The 19,567-nt window shown below is 63.2% G+C and overlaps 2 protein-coding genes across 2 annotated transcripts in view; both read left to right on the top strand.

Moving 5' to 3' along the window:
* The window catches only part of F7 (coagulation factor VII), a 7,934-nt gene extending 3,066 nt beyond the window's left edge, over nucleotides 1-4,868 (top strand). Inside the window, exons 3-6 of the mRNA XM_029938408.1 lie at nucleotides 1,026-1,166; nucleotides 1,828-1,937; nucleotides 3,670-3,793; nucleotides 4,225-4,868. Coding sequence (XP_029794268.1) covers nucleotides 1,026-1,166; nucleotides 1,828-1,937; nucleotides 3,670-3,793; nucleotides 4,225-4,820 — 971 coding nt within the window. The 3' untranslated portion in view covers nucleotides 4,821-4,868. The remainder of the gene's footprint in view (nucleotides 1-1,025; nucleotides 1,167-1,827; nucleotides 1,938-3,669; nucleotides 3,794-4,224) is intronic.
* A 3,171-nt stretch (nucleotides 4,869-8,039) lies between these two features.
* Nucleotides 8,040-18,969, top strand: F10 (coagulation factor X). The gene is made up of 8 exons (XM_029938407.1): nucleotides 8,040-8,132; nucleotides 9,791-9,951; nucleotides 12,920-12,944; nucleotides 13,824-13,937; nucleotides 15,363-15,494; nucleotides 15,715-15,953; nucleotides 17,360-17,477; nucleotides 18,365-18,969. Exons 1-8 carry the CDS (start codon nucleotides 8,063-8,065, stop codon nucleotides 18,922-18,924), a joined length of 1,419 nt encoding a protein of 472 aa, XP_029794267.1. The 5' UTR covers nucleotides 8,040-8,062; the 3' UTR covers nucleotides 18,925-18,969.
* Nucleotides 18,970-19,567: the final 598 nt, after the last annotated feature.

Genomic DNA, 19,567 nt, shown 5'->3' with positions numbered 1-19,567 from the left:
CACCTGGAGCCGAGGGCGTGGAGGTCACCCCCCCAGGAGCCGAGGGTGTGGAGGTCACCCCCCCCAGGAGCCGAGGGCATGGAGGTCACCCCCCAGGAGTCGAGGGCGTGGAGGTCACCTCCCCGGAGCCGAGGGCGTGGAGGTCACCCCCCTGGAGCCGAGGGCGTGGAGGTCACCCCCCAGGAGCCGAGGGCAAAGGCAAATCTCTTGGGTGACGTCCCCCCCTTGCCACAGTGTCCGCTCTGCTACCCAAGGAGCTCTTGTGCCTCAGCCACCTGCTCTAAGCAAACCAGAGGCGGAAAGAGTAACGAAGACGCTTCTTGCCAGTTATCCGGGGCCACAAAACCTCAGTGTCCTTGCGAGCCCTTTGTGCTCAGGATCCCCGGTGAGAATCACCCCAGAACTTGATGCTCAGGAGCCCTAGTGAGAATCACCCCGGAACTTGATGCTCAGGAGCCCCGGTGAGAATCACCCAGGAACTTGATGCTCAGGAGCCCTGGTGAGAATCACCCAGGAACTTGATGCTCAGGAGCCCTGGTGAGAATTCACTTCTGGGCCAGGCCTTCCCACTGGAGGCCCTCGCCTGGCACAGTGAGCTAAGCCCACCCCCCACATCATAGCACTGCCCTACGGTGGACGTTCCTCATCTCCATCTGTCTGAGCCAGCAGTCAGCCCTGGCCAGTCCACAGGGCGCCAGGGCCACAGAACCATCTCGTCTGCCTGGCCCCTTGCCTGCAGGTCTCCAGTTGCGGGGGACACTGTTGCTGTCCCCAGGCCCTCCCCAGCTCCCACCAGCTGCTGGGACGGGAGCACAGAGGCCACATGTGTCAGCCCTATGTCCCAACTGGCTAAGCTGCTCAGACATGGGACCGCACACCCCCCAGGTCACCCTTCCGGCTCGATCCAGAGCAGGCTGACACCTGTCTCTGCAGCCAGCAGCTAAGCACCGCCGTCATGCAGAATGAGGGCTGGATCTCCCTGACCAGCACAGGCCCCTCTCAGGCTGTCCCCTTCCTGTCTTCAGACAAGAAGGACCAGCTGATCTGTATGAACGAGAACGGAGGCTGTGAGCAGTACTGCAGCGACCACGCGGAGACCGGCCGCTCCTGCCGCTGCCACGAGGGTTACGCGCTCCGAGACGACGGGGTGTCCTGCACGCCCACAGGTGACGGTCCTCCGGGGCCACTGGGCCATGCTCTGTTTCGTCCCCAGTGAGCCACCCGTTCCTGCACCGCTGGCAGATGACAGGGGTACCACCCACTGACCACCTACTATGCGCTGACCAATCCTTGCCCACTCAAGTACAGGCCGTGGCAGGAGCTGCTCTGGGGCGGCTGGGCTGCCTGTCTGTCCGAGGCCGGCCCGCAGGAGCCGCGGGAGGCCGTGCGCGCCCCCCACCGCTGTCCTGCCCCCACCCCCGCTGCCCTGACAGTGGCACGGTCTGCATGCTTTTTTTTTTTTTTAAAAGGAAAGCACTTTTAGGAAAATGGAAATTTTCCCCAATCCAGTCTCGAACTAAGCCAGCTCCAGCGGCTGGGGCCCCCAAGGCCTGTCTGTGCAGCGGGAGGTGGGCCCCGCCCCTGCCTCTAAAGGGTGTCTCCCCTGCTCGGGGACTTTACTGGGAACACCAGAAGCCAGAGTGGGGTGAAAACGGAGGTGCCGTTGCCTGAGGGCGGGTCAGCCTTTAGACGCGAGTCCATCTCCATAGTCAGGCTGCACGGCGCTCTAACCTGTTTCAAGAGGGAGGGCCTGTCCCCCTGGGAGCAGCTCCCAAGGAGCGGGAGGCACAGAGCCAGAGCCCCTTCCTCACAGCCTGTTTCCTGCAGTGGAATATCCGTGCGGGAGGGTGCCCGTTCTGGAAAAGAGAAATGGCAGCGACTCCCGAGGCCGAATTGTGGGTGGCAAGGTGTGCCCCAAGGGAGAGTGTCCGTGGCAGGTAAGGCTCCAGGGCCCCAGAGGGAATGCCAGCGTCGGCCGCAGGACCCCGGCCCCTGGTCTCCTCCCTCCCTGTTCCGGAGCCCACGCCCGTGCACTGGCCTCCGGCTGGCCGGCAGGAGCTGCCCTCTGGCTCGCACTCCCCCCGGCTGCTCCTCGGGGCTGCTGGCCTCTCTCCCCTCCACAGATGAGGGAGCCAAGGCCACCGGTGACAGATGGCAGAGGCGAGATTTGAACTCCTCACCATCTGCCTCTGGAAGCTGAGGCAGGGCACGTGCTCAGGTGTGAAGGGCAGCCGGTGAGCCTGGTCCCTGTTACAAATGCGGAGCCTCAGGCCCCCAGACCCACTGGGCCAAAATCTGCATCATGTGTGCACTCAGGTGTCTCAGCCCAACCCAGCCGTCCTCCAGACCCTTGCCGTGGGGACACCCGGGTGAGACCGTTAAGAGTTGTTAACACACAAGAGCCTTGGAGGGGACGTGGGAGGCTCACGGCCCCCCTGGGCCTGACTCCAGGCTCGCAGTAGCCCCTGCCCTCCAGCCTCTCCACCATCCAGCCCATGCAGACCAGCCTCTCGAGCTGAGTTTTGGGCTGAGCCAGCGCCCCTCCCCCCAGCCTGGCCTGTCCCCGCCCCCTTCCACAGGTGGGAGTGGGCCTGTGGGGCCTGCATGGCACCCGTGCGGCCCCAGGCCCACTCCTCGGCTGGCAGGACCCCGGGTTTTGGTGGTCTGAGGGTAATGTAAGCTACACATGTCCGAGCGGGCCTGGTGCGCTCACCAGAGTGCCCAGCACTGGCAGTGTGTGTGTGTGTGTGTGTGTGTGTGTGTGTGTGTGTGTGTGGTGGGGGCCACTCAGGTGGGTCCATGTGTGTTTACGGCTCCCAGCACCCAGGGGGGCTCTCTGTGGGGGGAGGGGGCTGCAGCCGGCACGCCCCCCTAGCATGCACACCAGGACCTCAACCCCAGGAGAGAGGTGGGGAAACTGAGGCCCATGGAGAGTCAGGCTCTGATCTGGCTGTAACCACCGCCCCAGGCCTCCTCTCATGGCTGTGGCCACAGAGCCACCGTCAGCCAGGGCCGTGGGGCCAGGTGCAATTTTTGGGCACCTGAGGTGGCTCTGAGCCCACAAGCACACGGGAGGATTTTTCGAGGGGCAGTGCTTGCTGGCTCAAGGGAGGAGGGGCCCCTTCCTGGCACCCTCGGTCCTGTTGTCCTCACTCAGGACACCAGGCCTCCGACCGGCTGACCACAGCAGTGGTGACCTTCCTCGCCCTCGCCGGGGCAACCTCTGGCCTTTCGGCTCCTCCTTGTCCCAGGCCACCTGGCCACAGGCTCAGCTCCTTCCGCCCATGCTGGGGAAGCCACTGCAGGGAAAAGGCCTGCACCCAAGTTACACTCGGGACCCAAGTAGCACCCTCCTTGCTTTCAGGGAAAAGGAAAGGAAGCACTTGGGCCCACTGTGCACCGGGAGCTGTTCCCGGGGCCGTGGCGCACTCCCTCCTCGCCCCCCCCCACCCCTCGTGGCCCAGAGCACAACCCTTGGCCCGTCTTTGCAGACCAGGCGTGCCGGGGATGTGCAGGGGGCCTGGCACCCACGCCCCGCAGTCAGGCTGGTACCCGTGAGCACCCCGTTTCCTTATCTGGCTGGGGAGACGGGACGCCGGAGCCCCCAGTGCAGGGGCAAAGCTCGCCCCGCGGAGGTGTGAGGCGCCTGCTCTCCCTGTGCCCGGCCAGGCTGCACTAAAGCTGGACGGCGTGCTGATATGCGGGGGCACCCTGCTCCACGCTGCCTGGGTGGTCTCCGCGGCCCACTGCTTCGACAAGATTGGCAACTGGGAGAACCTGACGGTCGTCCTGGGTGAGTGTCGTGGCTCCTGGCCTCCGGGCGTGGCTTGGGAACCGGACCGCCTCCAGGAGACCAGCGTCTCCAAACAGAGAAGTGGGTGGGGTCCGGGCGGCCCCCTGCCGCAGGGCCCCACTGTGGCCACGGCCCCCCAGCCTCTTCACCGCGTAAAGTCACAGAGCTGACGCTCTGCTCTACCCCCTTCTCGCTTGGGCCAAGAGGCCCCAGGTTTCCTGGTGGGCGGGGGGCCGCCGAGCGCCCCAGGGAGGGCCTGGGGAGAACTGGGGGGCTCGGGCATCCCCCCCCGCGTGCTCTCAGCACCCCAGATTCACCCAGATGTGCCCCGGTTCACGCTGCACACAGGGCCCTGCGGCGGCCGCCTGGGGGCGCTCCCTAGCCTGGGGCTGTGGGGCGAGGTGTGAGCGTGCCCGCGCCCATGCCCGCAGGCGAGCACGACCTCCGAGAGCAGGAAGGTGAGGAGCAGGAGCGGCACGTTGCCCGGGTCATCGTCCCCGACCGGTACATCCCCCGCAAGACGAACCACGACATCGCCCTGCTGCGCCTGCGGACGCCGGTGACCTTCACCGACCACGTGGCGCCGCTGTGTCTGCCCGAGAAGGCCTTCTCCGAGAGGACGCTGGCCTTCATCCGCTTCTCCACCGTCAGCGGCTGGGGCCAGCTGCTGGACAAGGGCATCACGGCCCCGCAGCTCATGGCCATCGACGTGCCCCGGCTCATGACCCAGGACTGCCAGGAGCAGGCCCGCAGGAAAGCGGGCTCTCCGGCCGTCACCGAGAACATGTTCTGCGCCGGCTACCTGGACGGGAGCAAGGACGCCTGCAAGGGGGACAGCGGCGGCCCGCATGCCACCAAGTTCCGGGGCACCTGGTACCTGACGGGGGTGGTCAGCTGGGGGGAGGGCTGTGCGGCCGAGGGCCACGTCGGGGTGTACACCAGGGTCTCTCAGTACGCAGAGTGGCTGCGCCGGCTCATGCGCTCGAGCCCGACCTCGGGAGGCCTCCTCCGCGCCCCGCTGCCCTAGCCTCCGCGCGGGGCCGCCCAATAAAGCTGCCGCCTGTCCCTGCTCGCATCCGGGAACACCCTGCTCTCCTTGGGTGGGGGAGGGGGCGCCAGGCAGGCTGAGCGGGGTGAGCCGGGGGGCCGGGGGGCTGGGGGGAGGCGCTGCTCGCCGGGGGCAGGGGGACCACGCTCCCCGGACTGCCGTGGCGGTGGCGCGTGTGCACACATCAGCGTGCACACACTTGCGCCCACACTTGTGTGCTCACATTGGCACACACACCTGCATCTACACGTCAGTGGGCACACACTTGCATGCTCACATCCAAGTGCACACACCTGCGTGCTCACGTCTTCTCGTTCCATTCCTTTCTCTTGCACAAGCATCTTGCCTTCATTTCACGTTCACAGGAAGCATCACCCTTTCATCCTGGTGGCCATCCTTCCAGATCTTTCTGTGTATGTAGCTTTGACCATAAAATGGGAGGCTGTCACCCTCCAAATGGCGTCTGCCGCTGGCCCGCCAGCGAGCGCACCTGCCCAGGGCCGTCTGCGGCCACCCACCGTCAGCGGCACACCCGGCCTCACCCCACTGAGGCCCCAGCGCCCCGTCCTGGGGCTGCGCTTTCTCTCACGCTCGCGGCACTCCCTCCCCGGAGGCTGATTTGCAAAACCAAGCGCAGGTGGGCGGGTTTTGGAGGCGGTGGCTCCCCAAATCCTGCTGTGTCCTCTTCCCGCCCAGGCCCTGGTCAACAGTGGTCCTCAATGAGGGGTCCGGGGAACCCCGGCCTGAGCGCCACCAGGGTCCTCAGTCCTGCCACGTCAGTGGGATCGGGGAAGGACCCAGCCAGCGACGTTTTTATCAAGTGCCTCAGGTGATGGTGGGGCCCGCTCAGCCTGAGGCTGTGTAGGCCGTGGAGGGGCGAGAAACAAGCCGTTGTGGGGGGATGACACAGAAGTGGGGCCTCCCGAGTTCGGGAGACATGCCCACGGGGGAGGGGCCGGACCAACCGCCCCCCACCAAGCCCGGAACGCCAACAGTGCTCAACACGGTGTTTGGGGCCGGACTTGCTGGGCTGATGATCAAGCCACGTTAATGCAGACTGAAGCCGGGCCACGGGTTCCGGGGACACGCCCTTCCTTACCCGGCCTCGTGGGCTGCTCAAAACCGAGGCTCGGAGCCGTTGGACAGAGACAGTCCGGCCAGAGACCATGTGTCCCGGAGCTGGACATGTTCTCGGGCCTTGACACGAGAGGCTGGCTGCCGGGCCGGGGTCTCAGCAAGTGTGTGGGGCGGGTGCCACCTGCTCTTTGCCAGGCCGCCTCCCGCCCTGCACCCGGGCTCGGCATCTGTGCAACGGGCTCGGTGCTGGCCACCAGGGTGGCCTGGAGCACGTAAGCCGAGGGCCCAGGGAGGGCTCGCCGAGTCGTGCGCAGTGCAGCCGGTCCCCGAGCCTCCGGCGTCCTCCGCCCCGCAGCTCGGGCTCAGGCACAGAGAGGAGTTTCCGCGTCCAGAATCCGGGAGCTGCCGGAAGCCCTGAGCCCGGGAGCAGGAGCCGGCTGGCCCTCTCCTGGAGGGCACAGGGCAAGGGAGCTGGAAGGCCACGGCAGGTGCCCACCAAGACACACTTAGGGTCCCCTGGCCATCAGGGGAGACGCAGGCCTGACCTGGAGAGCCGCCATAGCACAGGTGCCCGGTGACGTTGGGCCAGGCCCCAAAGACGACACGGCTGATGTGCCCGTGGCCTCCCGTGTCACTCCCACCACCGGGCACCAAGGACGGGGACAGGCTCACCCAGGACCCCATGTCCCCCATATGCTGAACACACCCAGCGACAAAGAGGCCAGTGAGACGGGCCCAGGGCACCCACCTGTCCCCGAGGGCCCGGCTCTGCACGGCACAGAGGCTACTATGAAGGGCCAGCCAGAACAGGAGGCGTTCGGGACGTCACTGACCCATTCAGTCTGTGAGGGTTTGTTAAGCACCTACTGTGTGCACCACACCCTTGCAGCGAACAAGTGGACAGCATGAGGCTTGCATGTCAGTGACCTTGGGCGTCAGAGGTCACTCACCACATGCAGAATGTCAGGTGCAGTGGGTGCCGTGGGATACAGGGCAGTGTCTCCATCCCTGCCTCTGTCTCCGTCTCCCTGTCCTCTCTGTCACCATCTCTGTCTTTCTGTCTCTCTGTGTCTCTCTCTCCCTATCTCTCCTTCCCTGTCCCTGTCTCTGTGACACAGAGACACACACGCACCTCGTGGCCCGGCCACCACAGGCTGAGCCGCCGTGGGCTGGCACAGACTTGAGCTATTCCGGTGCCATTGTGTGTCCTGGGGGGATGTGGCCCCCGGTTGTGGGACCCCCGGGCAGGAGCCAGGCATACGCGCCGCCCGCATCCCAAGCCGCAGCGAGCTGGCCGGTGGCTCCGTGCTTCTCCCGCCTCCTCTCCTGGGTGGCCCGACCGGCCTCTGTGAGAAGGAAATGGACTCGCTGCAAGGCCCCCGATCTGGGGGCTCATTTCCGTGTCCCCCCACCCCCACGGGGTGTCTGAGTGGCATCCCCTCAGGGATGCCCCCGGCCTGCGTGCACCAGGGCATCTCTGTGGCTCAGCTCCAAGGCTGAGCGGGACGGTCCCCAACCTTGGGCCAGATGTCCTGGGCTGCACCAGGCAAGGGCAGCGCCCCCCAGCAGTGTGTGCAGGAGCCTGTGGGCAGGAGCCCGCAGCCCAGAGGGGCCACAGGATACCCCTGCCTCCTGGGGCCCTTGGACTTCAGCGGGGCTGACACATAGGTGAAGCCCAGGCCATCTGGAGACAGAGGCCGTGGGCAGAAGGGAAGCCCCAGCCTCAAGCCCCACATGCACCCCAGACAGCCTTGGGCTGACACCGCTGTCCACCCAAGTTCCTTTTCTGGGGGAAAGGTAGAAAATGACAATTAGCTCGTGTCGTGGCCCAAGGACAAAATGACAGTTGTCACAACATCCGGAAACTATGAAAGGAACACTTTTTTTCCCTTAAGAACCTCCTGTGCCCACGGCTGGCCCCTCGGACCTGGGGCCCGATGAGGACGGGCCTCCCCAGAGCCCCCCAGGGCCACACCTGCAGGGTGGCCCTGCCCCACGAGGTCACCGGCCCCAGCCTCTCGGCAGCCCAGGCTCCAATCAGGAGGTGCAGATAAGAGGTCAGCCGGCCGCCCGGGGCCAGGGGGAGTGAACCTTGCCCCTGAGGCCTGTCACTGCGGGACAGACGCACTGTCCGTGGCCACAGCATGGCGGCTCCACTGCTCCTGGTCCTGCTCAGCACCTCGCTGGCCTGCCTCGTGCCACTGGGGGATGGTGGTAAGTGCCTCACCCTGGGGACTTCAGGGTGACCCCCGGGGGGGGGGCAATGGGGACCAGGGCGAGGCCCTCACGCCTTCACAGTGCACGACATGGCTGCGCCAGGTGGGTGGGTGCCAGACTCCAAGCGGGTGGTCACACACAGAAGCCCATGGGGCGGACAAGGGGGAGACCGAGGGGGATGGAGAGCAGTGCCCGCCACCGCCAGAACGAGCCCGTGGGGGGCCACAGGCAGAGGAGCGTCATGGCCGAAAGAGAATGAGGGTCCAGCCAGCACCTCCTCCCTCAGGCCGGCTCGGTCAGGGGAAGGGGCTGCCCAGCTCGAGGCTGGACAGAGTGGGGCTTCTGCGCCTTCCAGAAAGGGCAGAGGAGAGGGAGAGGAGCGGGACCCGGGGGCGGGCAGGGGCACCCAGTGTGTGGGGGACGAGGAGGCCGTGAGAAGAGAGAAGGGGAGAACCCAAGTCGGCCGGGCTGGGTGGCGGTGCTGATGTTCAGGGTGGCGGGAGAGCCCACAGAGAACAAGTCTGAGTCTGGCGTTGTTGGGGTGACAATGCTGTCGCTAAAAGAAATGGAGGACCCACCGGGAAAGCAATCTGAGCTGGGCGTGGGGTTAACTATTGAGCACCTGGTGTATACCAACCTGAACGGGAAGACAAGGGAGACTCACACATGGTGACTCTCACCTGCCAGTAGAGGGCAGTAGGCGTGGGAGCTGTGTCTGAAGGGAGCCCACCCGGCTTTGGGTCCCAGGCTAGTTCTGCACATGGGGAGCTGGTGCTCTGGGCTGAGCAGAGGCCGGGTTGGGGGAGAGACCTCAGGGTGCAGGCCGCAAGCAAGAAGAGCAACTTGGAGGGCAAGAAGGAAGGCAGAGAGAGGCGTGCGGGGCTGAGGAGGGGCCCAGGTCCACGGTGGAGAGAGAGAAGGGTGGTGAGAGACTGAGGCCACGGCCAGAGGTGTGGGTGCAGGCAGCGGAGGGGGCCGGGGCCCAGGTCCATGGCGGCGAGAGACCCAGAACACAGCTGGAGACGTGGGCAAGGCTGGAGGAGGGTCGGGGGTCCCCGAACATGGTGGAGAGGGAGCAGGGCGGGCACAGTCAAGAGGAGGGGTCCCAAGATGCTCGGACCCAAGACCCTTCAGCGGGCGGGTGGGGACTCATTTGAGAGTCACAGATCAATTCAGTGGGATTCTCAAGTGAAGTGGAAAAGAACACAAATCAAGTGCAACACTTTGTAATAAGAACTATTTCTCCAAAGTGCTGTTTTGCATGTGGGTGTCCTGGGCCTTGATAAAAGGCGTATTTTGATTGTAGATCTTGATCATAATGGGACCACAGCTCACCTCTTCTGAGAGCTGAGAGCGGAAGGGTGGGGACCAGGGGGCACCGGGGCGTGGCCCCAGGCCCTCTGAGAAGGGAGAGTGCAGGCAGGGCTGCGGGGGGGGGGGGGGGGGGGGGGGGGGGGGGGGGGGGGGGGGGGGGGGGGGGGGGGCATGAAGCCACAGGGAAGGGCCTGGGGGGCGCGCCGGCCGGCAGCCGGGAGCAGGTGGGGTCCCTCCAGCTGCCGTAGGGCACGAGGAGGGGCCCTTTGCAGCGCGGAGGCGAGGGGACACGGGGACAGGCGCTGAGGCCCTGGGGCTCCGTGTCCCTGCCCGCCTGCCAGTGTTCCTGCGCCCGGAGCACGCCAGCAGCGTCCTGCAGAGGGTCCGCAGGGCAAACTCGTTTTGGGAAGAGGTGAAGCAAGGGAACCTGGAGAGAGAGTGTGTGGAGGAGACGTGCGTGTGGGAGGAGGCCCACGAAATCTTCGAGGACGACGCCAAGACGGTAAGGGCCTCAGCGGGTGCCGCTCTGTGCCGGCCTCACCCCTGCCGGCGCCCAGGTGGGCGGGGCCGGGAGGCGAGGGCGGGGCGGGGCCCATCTCTTAGGAGCGCCCTGAGAACTCCCGGGGAGTCGTGTTAAATCAGCTCTGAAACATAAAGTGTTCCCGCGAATACTGACTCACGGCCTCGGCCGCCCCTCCCGGACCAGGCCGCGCACAGGGACACGGGGCCCGCGCAGTCTCTGCCCAAAGCCACGGCCACCGCCGTATTCACCCAGATTCAGTGCACTGCCGTAAACACCCCGTCAGGTAGGGACAGGCTGACCCCACAAGCGGAGATGTGGAAAAGCAAAGAAATTACAAGAGCCGAAACCGTTTGGAGAAAGAGGAATCATGCTCCCTGCTCCAAGCACTCACGGCACAGCTTCACTAACCACAGGGCATTCGTGGGTGCCGCTGCTAAGGCGACGGATGCTCGGGTCAGGGCGACAGACCAGAAGGCCCATAAACAGGCCCACAGGAATGTGGCCAGTTGAGATGAACAAAGGTTCAGAGGCAAGTCAGTGGAGAAAGAATCGTCTTTTTCAGCTGATGGTTTGGGGCATCTGAACATCTCTGTACACACAAGGCCCACTGTGACCTAAGTCTCACAACTGCACCGAAATTAACTCAAAATGGACCGAGGATCGAAAGGTAAAACATAGAACTTGAAGGAGCTGTCGGGACGTGAAGTTGGGCAAAAGCCTCTGGACACCACATCAAAACCACGACCCAGGAAGGAGAACGTGCATGAATTGGACTTATTCCAGGGGCGCCTGGCGGCTCAGCTGAGTGTTCGGCTCTCGGTGTGAGCTCAGGGCAGGATCTCATGGTTCATGAGATCGAGCCCAATGTTGGGCTCTGTGCTGGCTGTGTGGAGCCTCCTGGGGATTGTCTCTCTCCCTCTCCCTGCCCCTCCCCTGCTCGTGTTCTCTGTATCTCAAAATAAATAAATATACTTAAAAAGATTGGACTTATTGCAAATTTAAAATTTGCTCTGTGAAAAATATTGGAGACTAGAAATACAAGCCATTAACTAAAAAAATGTTTGCAAATCACACATCTGACAAAGGATCTGTATTCAGAATACGTAAAGATCGGTCACTACTCAACAGGAGACAGTAAATAGCTGACAACGACAATGAGGGAACAGATGCCGCCCAGGAGGGCACGGGAAGGGCCGACATGCACGGGGACCCCCGGACGCCCTCCGCTGGCACAGACGAGCAGACCGCAGCCGCGACAAGGCGCCGCGGCACACGTGCAGAATTAGACCTGGGGACGGGCCGCGGGAGCCGGGCGGGCAGCCTGCCACTCCCGTCACACGGAAACCTGGATTGCCCCAAACCACACGTCTGGCCCCTGTCCCCGCTGGGTGCTGGGACCCGCAGGCCGCGGTGCAGCGGGAATCCACCGGCGATGTAAACGCAGACTGACACACTGGGCGACTTGAACAAGTGTCAGAGGCATTGTCCAGACCCAGGAGCCAGTCTCACGAGGGCGCCGGAGGTCACGGCTGTGGTGGCCCCGGGGCGGCCGTCGGGGGCCGTGAAGGTGCTTACCCGCATCTGCCTGCGCGTGTGTCGGATTTCACGGAACGTGCCCCACGGCAGCTCTGCTGTGCGGTGACGTTCTCGGTGGACGGCGAGGAGACCGCGGCCGGTGTCCCGGGGCTTCTGTAACTCAGCACGGGCTGGGGGCCCGGAGGCCCCGGGAACTGACCCTCCAACAGTCCTGGCGCCTGCAGGTCCCGATCAAGACGCCACCAGCGTGACTCTGTCTGGAAGGTGTTGATACAAATGTACCAAACTTCTAGAATTTCTTAAAAAAAAAAAAAAAAAGAAAAGGAACAGGAGCCCAGGAGAGGGCCGCTGCTGGGAGGTGCGATCTTCCAGAAACAGAGAACTCTGCGGAAAGAGCAGGAAACACAGGGTCATACGTGTTGCTTGCTACATCAAGAAATACAAATCATCATGACGCAAGGCATTCCAGAAAATTCCAAGCCTTATCTTATGCTTTCAGTATGTGCCAGGTGGCAGGCTCCGGAGGCATGGGACCTTGGGGAGATTTGTACTTTTAAGTTTGAAACGTAGGCTAGTTGCTAACAAAGCGGATGTACAGTGTGTGCCGGGGGCAGAAGCACAGGTTCCGCCCGGTCATCTCACCTTGGAACACGGTGCAGTGCGGCTTCCCTGGGTGCCCAGGAGCAGGGCCCACTGACCAGAGCGTGGACACCTCCCTTCGTCGGCGGTCCGAGGGGGATGGTGCCAGCCTGTAGGCCCGTCACTCAGGCCTCTGCTCTGCCTCCAAGTGGCCCTCGAGCATGTTCCGTCTCTCCCGACAGCACCGCCCCTGGTCCAAGGCCCCCCCGAAGCCCAGGTGGTCTGTTTGGGATGCACACCTTGATTACATCTGCAAGGACCGTATTTCTAGCTGAGGCCACGTTCTGAGGCTCATCCGAATTGGCAGCAAACATAATTTCTAAGACTGACCATTTTCGAGTGTGATACAGGGTTTCGGTGCCCTACTTTAACCCCATTATCAATTACCGTTTTCTCAGTCGAACATGGTTAGCCACCAAGCCTCTGATCCCTTATTGAATCTTTGACCCAGACATCTAACCCCAAGCCGTTCATTGATCAGCTAGGGTGCAGCACACAGAACAAAGCATTTTTGGTACAACCCATGTGTTGGTGACCAGCTGGAAAATAAGTGTGCAATATTCAACAGAGATGGTGCGTCCGGTTTGACCAGAGCCCCGTCCACACAGGCGCGGGAGGTCCCCGTGCGTCCCTGTCACCATGCCCAGGTCCAGAGCGATTCGTACCAGAAAAGACCCCGTTAGGGAAAGCATCTGATTCAGGTTGAGTGAAGAAGTTACAGTTATCCTCAGTGTTTTCCCTAATGGAATTTAAAATCTTTTTTCCCTTTTAGACTGAATTCTGGAATAAATACAAAGGTAAGACGGTTTCTATTCTAATACTGACCGGGGTTCGTTCAGACATTGAAATAGGGGATTGTATTTCACTTTTGAAAATTCTTCCTGAATTTCCTCTCCACTCCTGCTTTTATCTTTCTCACCTAAGACTTTTCCTCTCCATGTGTGTCCATAATAGTGATTGCAAAATTATTTTGGGGGGTTAACTTTATACTGATTCCAGTGTTGTTACTTACTTAAATGTGGATTCGTCAGCTCGCGCTTCCTGGAGGAGCACCAAGCTCTACCATCGTTTTTCAGATCCAAGGCATCAGGTGGAAATAGAAGACTGAGTCTGAAAGATTAGGGCTTCTACTAAGACTGAATGTTCACAGCTTGTGAAATGGTATTAATCATGACTCATGTTTCATTCTGCTAATACTTTTCAAATTTCCCCAAACGTTAGTTGGGCCTGCGTCTAAATCAGATTGTCCGAACACACTGCGGACTGGGTGGCCCCTGCGGTGCTGGGCAGCAGCCCGCCCCCAGACCAGCTGGGAGGCGCCCAAAGAGCCATCTTGTCGGCGCTCAGCCCAGAAACGAGTGTCAGGCGGCGGCCCGTCCCCCCATCCTGGTCCCCTCTGGCCACTAGCCCGGGGTGCACTGTTGAAAACACGCAAACATCTCAGCAGAAATAGAAGGGCTTATCAATGACCCAGTTAGATAAGAGCATCACGTCCACAGAGCCGCACAGGGTGGGGGTGACACGGAGTCCAGACGGCAGCGGGTTCACGGGGAGGCCGGAGGAGCTTCCGGTTTGGTCCCGCTGTCTGGACCGCACGCCAAGACCCACACGGCGAAACCTCTCCCACGTAGCGGGGCTGCCTGCCAGCTTCGGGTCCCCAAACCCTGTCTTTGCAGACGGAGACCAGTGCGAAAACAGCCCTTGCCAGAACCAGGGCAAGTGCACAGATGGCATCGGGGGGTACACGTGCACCTGCCTGGAAGGGTACGAGGGCAAGAACTGTGAATTGTGTGAGTTCCATTTCCCAGCATGCCTTTGGGGTAGGGTCCCTGGAAGGGTCGGGAGGGGGGGGGGGGGAGAAGCCGAGACCCCGAAGGAAGCCGAGAGAGAGTCTGGCTTCCCTCAGGCTGCGCCACCGCAGGAGCAGCCAAGACAGGAGCGTGGAAGCCTGTCCGACAGTCCTCTTGGGTCCGTGTGCCTCTGCGGGGTCTGCAGCCTGCGGCCAGGAACGGGAGACCCTGGGGGGCGCAACCCATCTACTCAAATTCCTTGTGGCCCGCAGCGGCCCTGAACCGCCACCTGTCACCTCGGTTTGCGGTGCACATGTCAGCTCCGAACGTCCGGGATTGTCCAGTGATGCAAATCTGATACATTTAGTGAATTGTACAGGGAAAAGTCACGAAGAGTTTTCCTAATACAGTGAATATGGTCTTTAATTTTTAAAATTAGATTCCTATTAGGCCAGTTTTCCCTAAGGAGAAAGATATGCATTTTTTTTTTCAGATTACTTAATTTCTCACCTGTAGCAAGTGCTCGCGCTGGGGCAGCTGTGGGGCCACCCTGAAGGGACCACGGGTCCCATGCTGCCCGCCCACGGCCCGGGGTGTCCTCGCCGGCCCTCCTTCTGGCTGAGCCCGGAGCTGCGGGGCGTTTTCTGAAGTTCACTAATGGTGATCTTCTCACCATAATTATTTATTCATCAAAAACCCCAGGAGCAGAATGTGACTGACATAAAATGGTGGCGGTGACACCGCTGGGGTGCTCGGGCGGCGGTGGGCGATTCTGGCGGAGTCGCAGCCGCTGAGCCACCCCGGGCGCGCTGTGTCAGGAGCTCCACGCGACCTGGGAGGCCGTGTGGCCTCCACTTTACAAGTGAGGAAACTGAGGCCCAGAGGTTTATATAGCCTGCCCAAACCACACAGCTGGCGACAGGAAGGCCAGCCGGGGTCTGGGACGCGCCCCCCCTGCCTCTGCTGCTGCCACACCGGGGCCAGACCCCAGGCCCCCAGACCCTTTATTCCCCAGGGGCCCAGCCCGGGGCACGTGTCAGGAGAAGCGGGGCAGCGTGCCCCGGAGCCCTTGCTCGTGCAGGCCTGCGCACACAGGTCACGGGCGCACACGGGTCACGTGCCCACATGGGTCACGTACGCACTCGGCGTGGGGGTCTGGGCGCAAGGGGTGGTGCGGGAGCTGCAGGGCGGGGACGAGCGTGCACAGAGGCGGTCCCCCGCCCCAGCCTGCCCCGTGCCTGTCCCACTTGCGCGGGGACTGGCTACCATGCGGTTCTGTGCGGTGCAGGCCCTCTGCTCCGGCGGGGGCGCCCCTGGGGCTGACGGCGGGTGGATGCGCCCTGGTGCCTCCGTCCTTCCTCCCTGCGGACGGGTGTCCTTCGGGGTCCCTGGCCGGTCCTGAGGGCCCGCGTGCCTCCCCCGCAGCCACGCGGAAAGCCTGCAGCCTGGACAACGGTGAGTGTGACCAGTTCTGCAGCGAGGAGCAGGGCTCCGTGGTGTGCGGCTGCGCCAGCGGGTACGTCCTGGGGGATGACGGCAGGTCCTGCATCTCCACAGGTAGGAGGCGCCGCGGTGCTGCCTGGCTCTGGGCAGGGGCGGGGGGTGGGGGGCAGCGAGGGCCAGCGGTCCTGGGCCCCTGTCCCTCCAGGCGCCTCCACAGCAGGGCACACCTTGTCCTCTCTGTTCCCTCCTCCGCCGGGCTGGGGGACAACTCCGGGGACAGCTCCATGTGGGCACGAGTAGGGTCCCGCCTGGCTGAGGCCGCCCCTGATTTCAGGGCCTTTCCCCTGCGGGAAACACACTCCGAAGCGCAGGAAAAGGTTAGCCGAGATGGGCCCCAGCGGTGAGGGTCCCGCGGACGCGGACGTGCAGGAGCAGGACGACCTGCCTCCCACCGAGAGCACTCTGGAACTGCTGGCCTCCAACAGGACGGAGGCCAGCCCTGCAGAGGACGCAGGAGACCTGGTCCGGATCGTGGGCGGGCGAAACTGCGAAGACGGCGAGTGTCCCTGGCAGGTGACTGCAGGGTGGCCTGGCGGCACGGGCGGGCAGCAGGGGCCCGCAGGCTCCGGGGCGGAGGGTGCCCGAGGCGAGAAGTGGGCTCTGTGCCTTTCCACCTGCCGTCTGTCCCCATCTGTGTGTCCATGAAAGACGGACGGACAGGAGGGGCAGCCCCGGACCCCCACGTGGGCAGCAGGCTCCGGGCGGCGGGCAGGGGGTGCTGGGGGGCGGCTGGGGGCGGGGCGGCTGTGGGGGGGGCGAAGGAGCCTGGCTCGCTCCTGCACGAGCTGCTCTCTGGGACACTCTCCTTTGTCATCAGGGGCCCAGGGAGGAGCATGTCCATGTATGGTCACCATGGCCACAGCGCACGTTCAGGGAGAACTCTGGTCGTGGGCCCCACGAGGGCCCGGGGGTCACGTGTGGGACATGCGATCAGCGGGGCGGTCCCCTGCCCCGGTGAGGGGGGCGGGGCAGCCCCGTTGGTGTGTGCTGAGCGGCCAGCACTGACGTGGCGCCCATGGGAGCTCAGTGGCCCCGGGCCAGGTGGCCGTGTGGAGCCCCGGGGGGCTTTGGAAGGCCCCCCACAAGCGGACAGGAGGGCGAGGGACCTGGGCAGTGGGATCCTCTCCAGGAGACCCATGAGCCCTGCTCGCCCGGCCCGGCCCAGCGGCCTTGCCGACACATTGAGAAGAGCTGGGGTCCAGTCTTGGGAAGACCGACCCTCCCCCAGCGCTGCCGCACGGGGTCCTCAGGGAGGGGGGGCTGCGCTTTCAGATTTGAACCTTTGTTTTTCCGCCAACCAGCATGGGGTAGCCACGCCCCGGGGAACTCTCCAGATAAAGGGAAAACAAAAAGTGCGCCATCCGCAGATCTGCAAGACGGTTCTCTGGGGAGGAAGGGGAATAAGGGGCCTCTGGGCCTGCCAGTGCGCTCCCGGGGCGACGCCTCGCTCTCCAATCCCACGCAGGGAGCCCCGTGGATTCCAAGGGAGTTGCCCTAGAGCGGCGGCATCTGCCGGCCGTTGCGGGAGGGCCGTCCCGGGCGCCTGCGAGGTAACCCTTAGCCACGCAAAGGTTGTCCACAGAGTGCGGAGGGCTGTGACCGCCCTGGAGGGCACAGGACGGCTCCCCGAGGAAGGAGTCTGTGGTTCAGGAGCAGAAAGCGGAGGCGCGGCAGAAGCCCCTTGGGGTGCCGGGCACTAGAGGGGTCGCAGCAGATGGCTGCTGGGTAGACCAGTTGGCTGCTCCGTGGGAGCGGCTGGGAAGCACCCGGAGAGGGGTGGTGGCTGGCCTGGAGCCCCGCAGGGAAATCTCCCAGCCTCGGGCAGGTGTCAGGACGGGCCCTACATTCCCCGTTCCCCACGGGGAGACAGGGAGGGCGGGGGCAGGCCCAACCCCGCAGGCTCCTGCGTGCCCCTGCAGGCCCTGCTCATCAACGAGGAGAATGAGGGGTTCTGCGGAGGCACCATCCTGAGCGAGTACTACGTCCTCACCGCGGCGCACTGTCTGCACCAGGCCAAGAGATTCAAGGTGAGGGTAGGTAAGTGGTGCCACGCCCGCTCAGCCGCCCGGCTGGGCTCACGCCGTGTCGTTTCTAGAGCTGCCAGTGGGAGACACTAGTTAACATGCTGTGTCCTGCAGGGGGGCTGGGGGGGAGCACAGGCGAGGGCGGGGTGGGGAGGCGCTGTCCACATCCGGGCTCCGTGCCATGAGCCTCCCCTCAGGGCCCCTTCCTCAGGGAAGGCTCCCAGAGCTCCTCTTCATCGGCCTGAGCACAGAGCATCTGCTGCTCAGTTTCGTCCGTGGGTGATTTCGTAGCGTCCGTCCTTCCCCTCCAGACTCTAGAGCAGGTGTGTGAAAATCCCCTGTGAGCCACAATGTAAGCCATACCTGTGATTTTTAATTCTCTAGTTACATTACATTTCCTATTAGAGATTTTTAAGTTTACAGATGAAATTAATTTTAGCATTCTGCCTTAATCTGGCATATCCAAAATGTTATCATCATTATTTCAATGTGTAATCAATTTTAAACACTACCGTGACATTCTGAGTCTGTGTTTTTCACTGTAAGTCTGAAAGCTGACACTCAGCACGTCCCGGTTCTGACCGGCCACCACTCCGGGACCAGGCGGCCGTTGGATGGCGCCGTCAGGCACAGACCCTCGATCCTGGGTGGCCCGCTGCCCGGCGCGGCTTCCGGAAGCATCCACCTGAAGTGCTGGCCGTGCTTCCAGAGTCCCGCGGCGGCCGCCCAGGAGAGTGAAACTGAAGGCCGTTTGTATTTGCCTGGTTATGATTTTATTTTTCAGGTTTTCTAGTGACCATGTTCCATTTTTTAATAAAAACATAATAGCTGCTCTAGAAAGCGCCGTGCGCGTAAGCGCACGGCCCACCCAAGCTGAACGTACTGTGTCCTCGCCGTCAGGTGAACGGGACATGGACAAGGAGGAGGGCGACGAGGTGGCGCACGAGGTGCACATGATCATCAAGCACAACAAGTTCGTCAGGGAGACCTACGACTTCGACATCGCCGTCATCAGGCTGAAGACGCCCATCACCTTCCGCGCCAACGTGGCCCCCGCCTGCCTGCCCCAGAAGGACTGGGCCGAGTCCACGCTCATGGCGCAGAAGACGGGCATCGTGAGCGGCTTCGGGAGGACCCACGAGAACGGCCGTCCGTCCACCACCCTCAAGATACTGGAGGTGCCCTACGTGGACAGGAACACGTGCAAGCTGTCCAGCAGCTTCACCGTCACCCAGAACATGTTCTGCGCCGGCTACGACACCAGTCCCGAGGACGCCTGTCAGGGGGACAGCGGGGGCCCCCACGTCACCCGGTTCAGGGACACCTACTTCGTCACCGGCATCGTCAGCTGGGGAGAAGGGTGTGCACGGAAAGGGAAGTACGGAGTCTACACCAAGGTCGCCAACTTCCTCAAGTGGATCGACAGGTCCATGAAGGCCAGGGTCGAGGCCCAAGGCTGAGCGGGGGGCCCTGCGCCCCACCCCCATTAAAGTCATGCCAGCTGCTGGTGTCTCTTTGTGTTCCCTCGGCCATCTCGGCGGCGGCGCCCGGACCAGGTCTCCTGTCCGCAGTGACATCTGTGTGGATTCCTCATCCCGGGGTCTCCTTGCTCTGTGGGAGACACTGCCCTCTGGGCCGGAGCCGGTCTTTCCCTCTCCAGGTTGGGAGGTGCCGTCGGGAGATGCTAGATTGTGGGACAGGAGTCCAGATGCCCCGGGGTAACCCCACCCCGCTCACGGCAGGCCCTCCTGGGGTCAGTCGGGCCACAGGGGAGTTAGTGGCAGAGGCTCTGGGAGCAGAGGCGGGGGAGGGGGCTGCCCAGAAGGCGCCCGGAGAGCCTCTCCCTGGCCTGGATGCTTCTGCGTGGGCTTAGCGCCTGCTCCTCCCGCTATGGGAGTGGCCGGGGCATGTGGCGTCCCCCGAGCGCCCCGTGTGGGGCGGGGGCTGTGGCAGGAACCCCGTCTGCTGTGCGCGGTGAGCCCTTCCCGTCAGGGCCCCCAGCCTGTGGTCACGAGGAGCAAAGTGCTTTAGGAAACGCAACGGGTCACCTCAGACCGGACCCCCCTCCAAGGGCATTTTCCAAACGCCCCGCAGTTTGCGTTT

Source organism: Suricata suricatta, chromosome 4 (genome assembly GCF_006229205.1).
Source record: "Suricata suricatta isolate VVHF042 chromosome 4, meerkat_22Aug2017_6uvM2_HiC, whole genome shotgun sequence".
NCBI classification, from domain to species: Eukaryota; Metazoa; Chordata; class Mammalia; order Carnivora; family Herpestidae; genus Suricata; species Suricata suricatta.
This window is presented reverse-complemented; position numbering and strand designations above follow the sequence as displayed.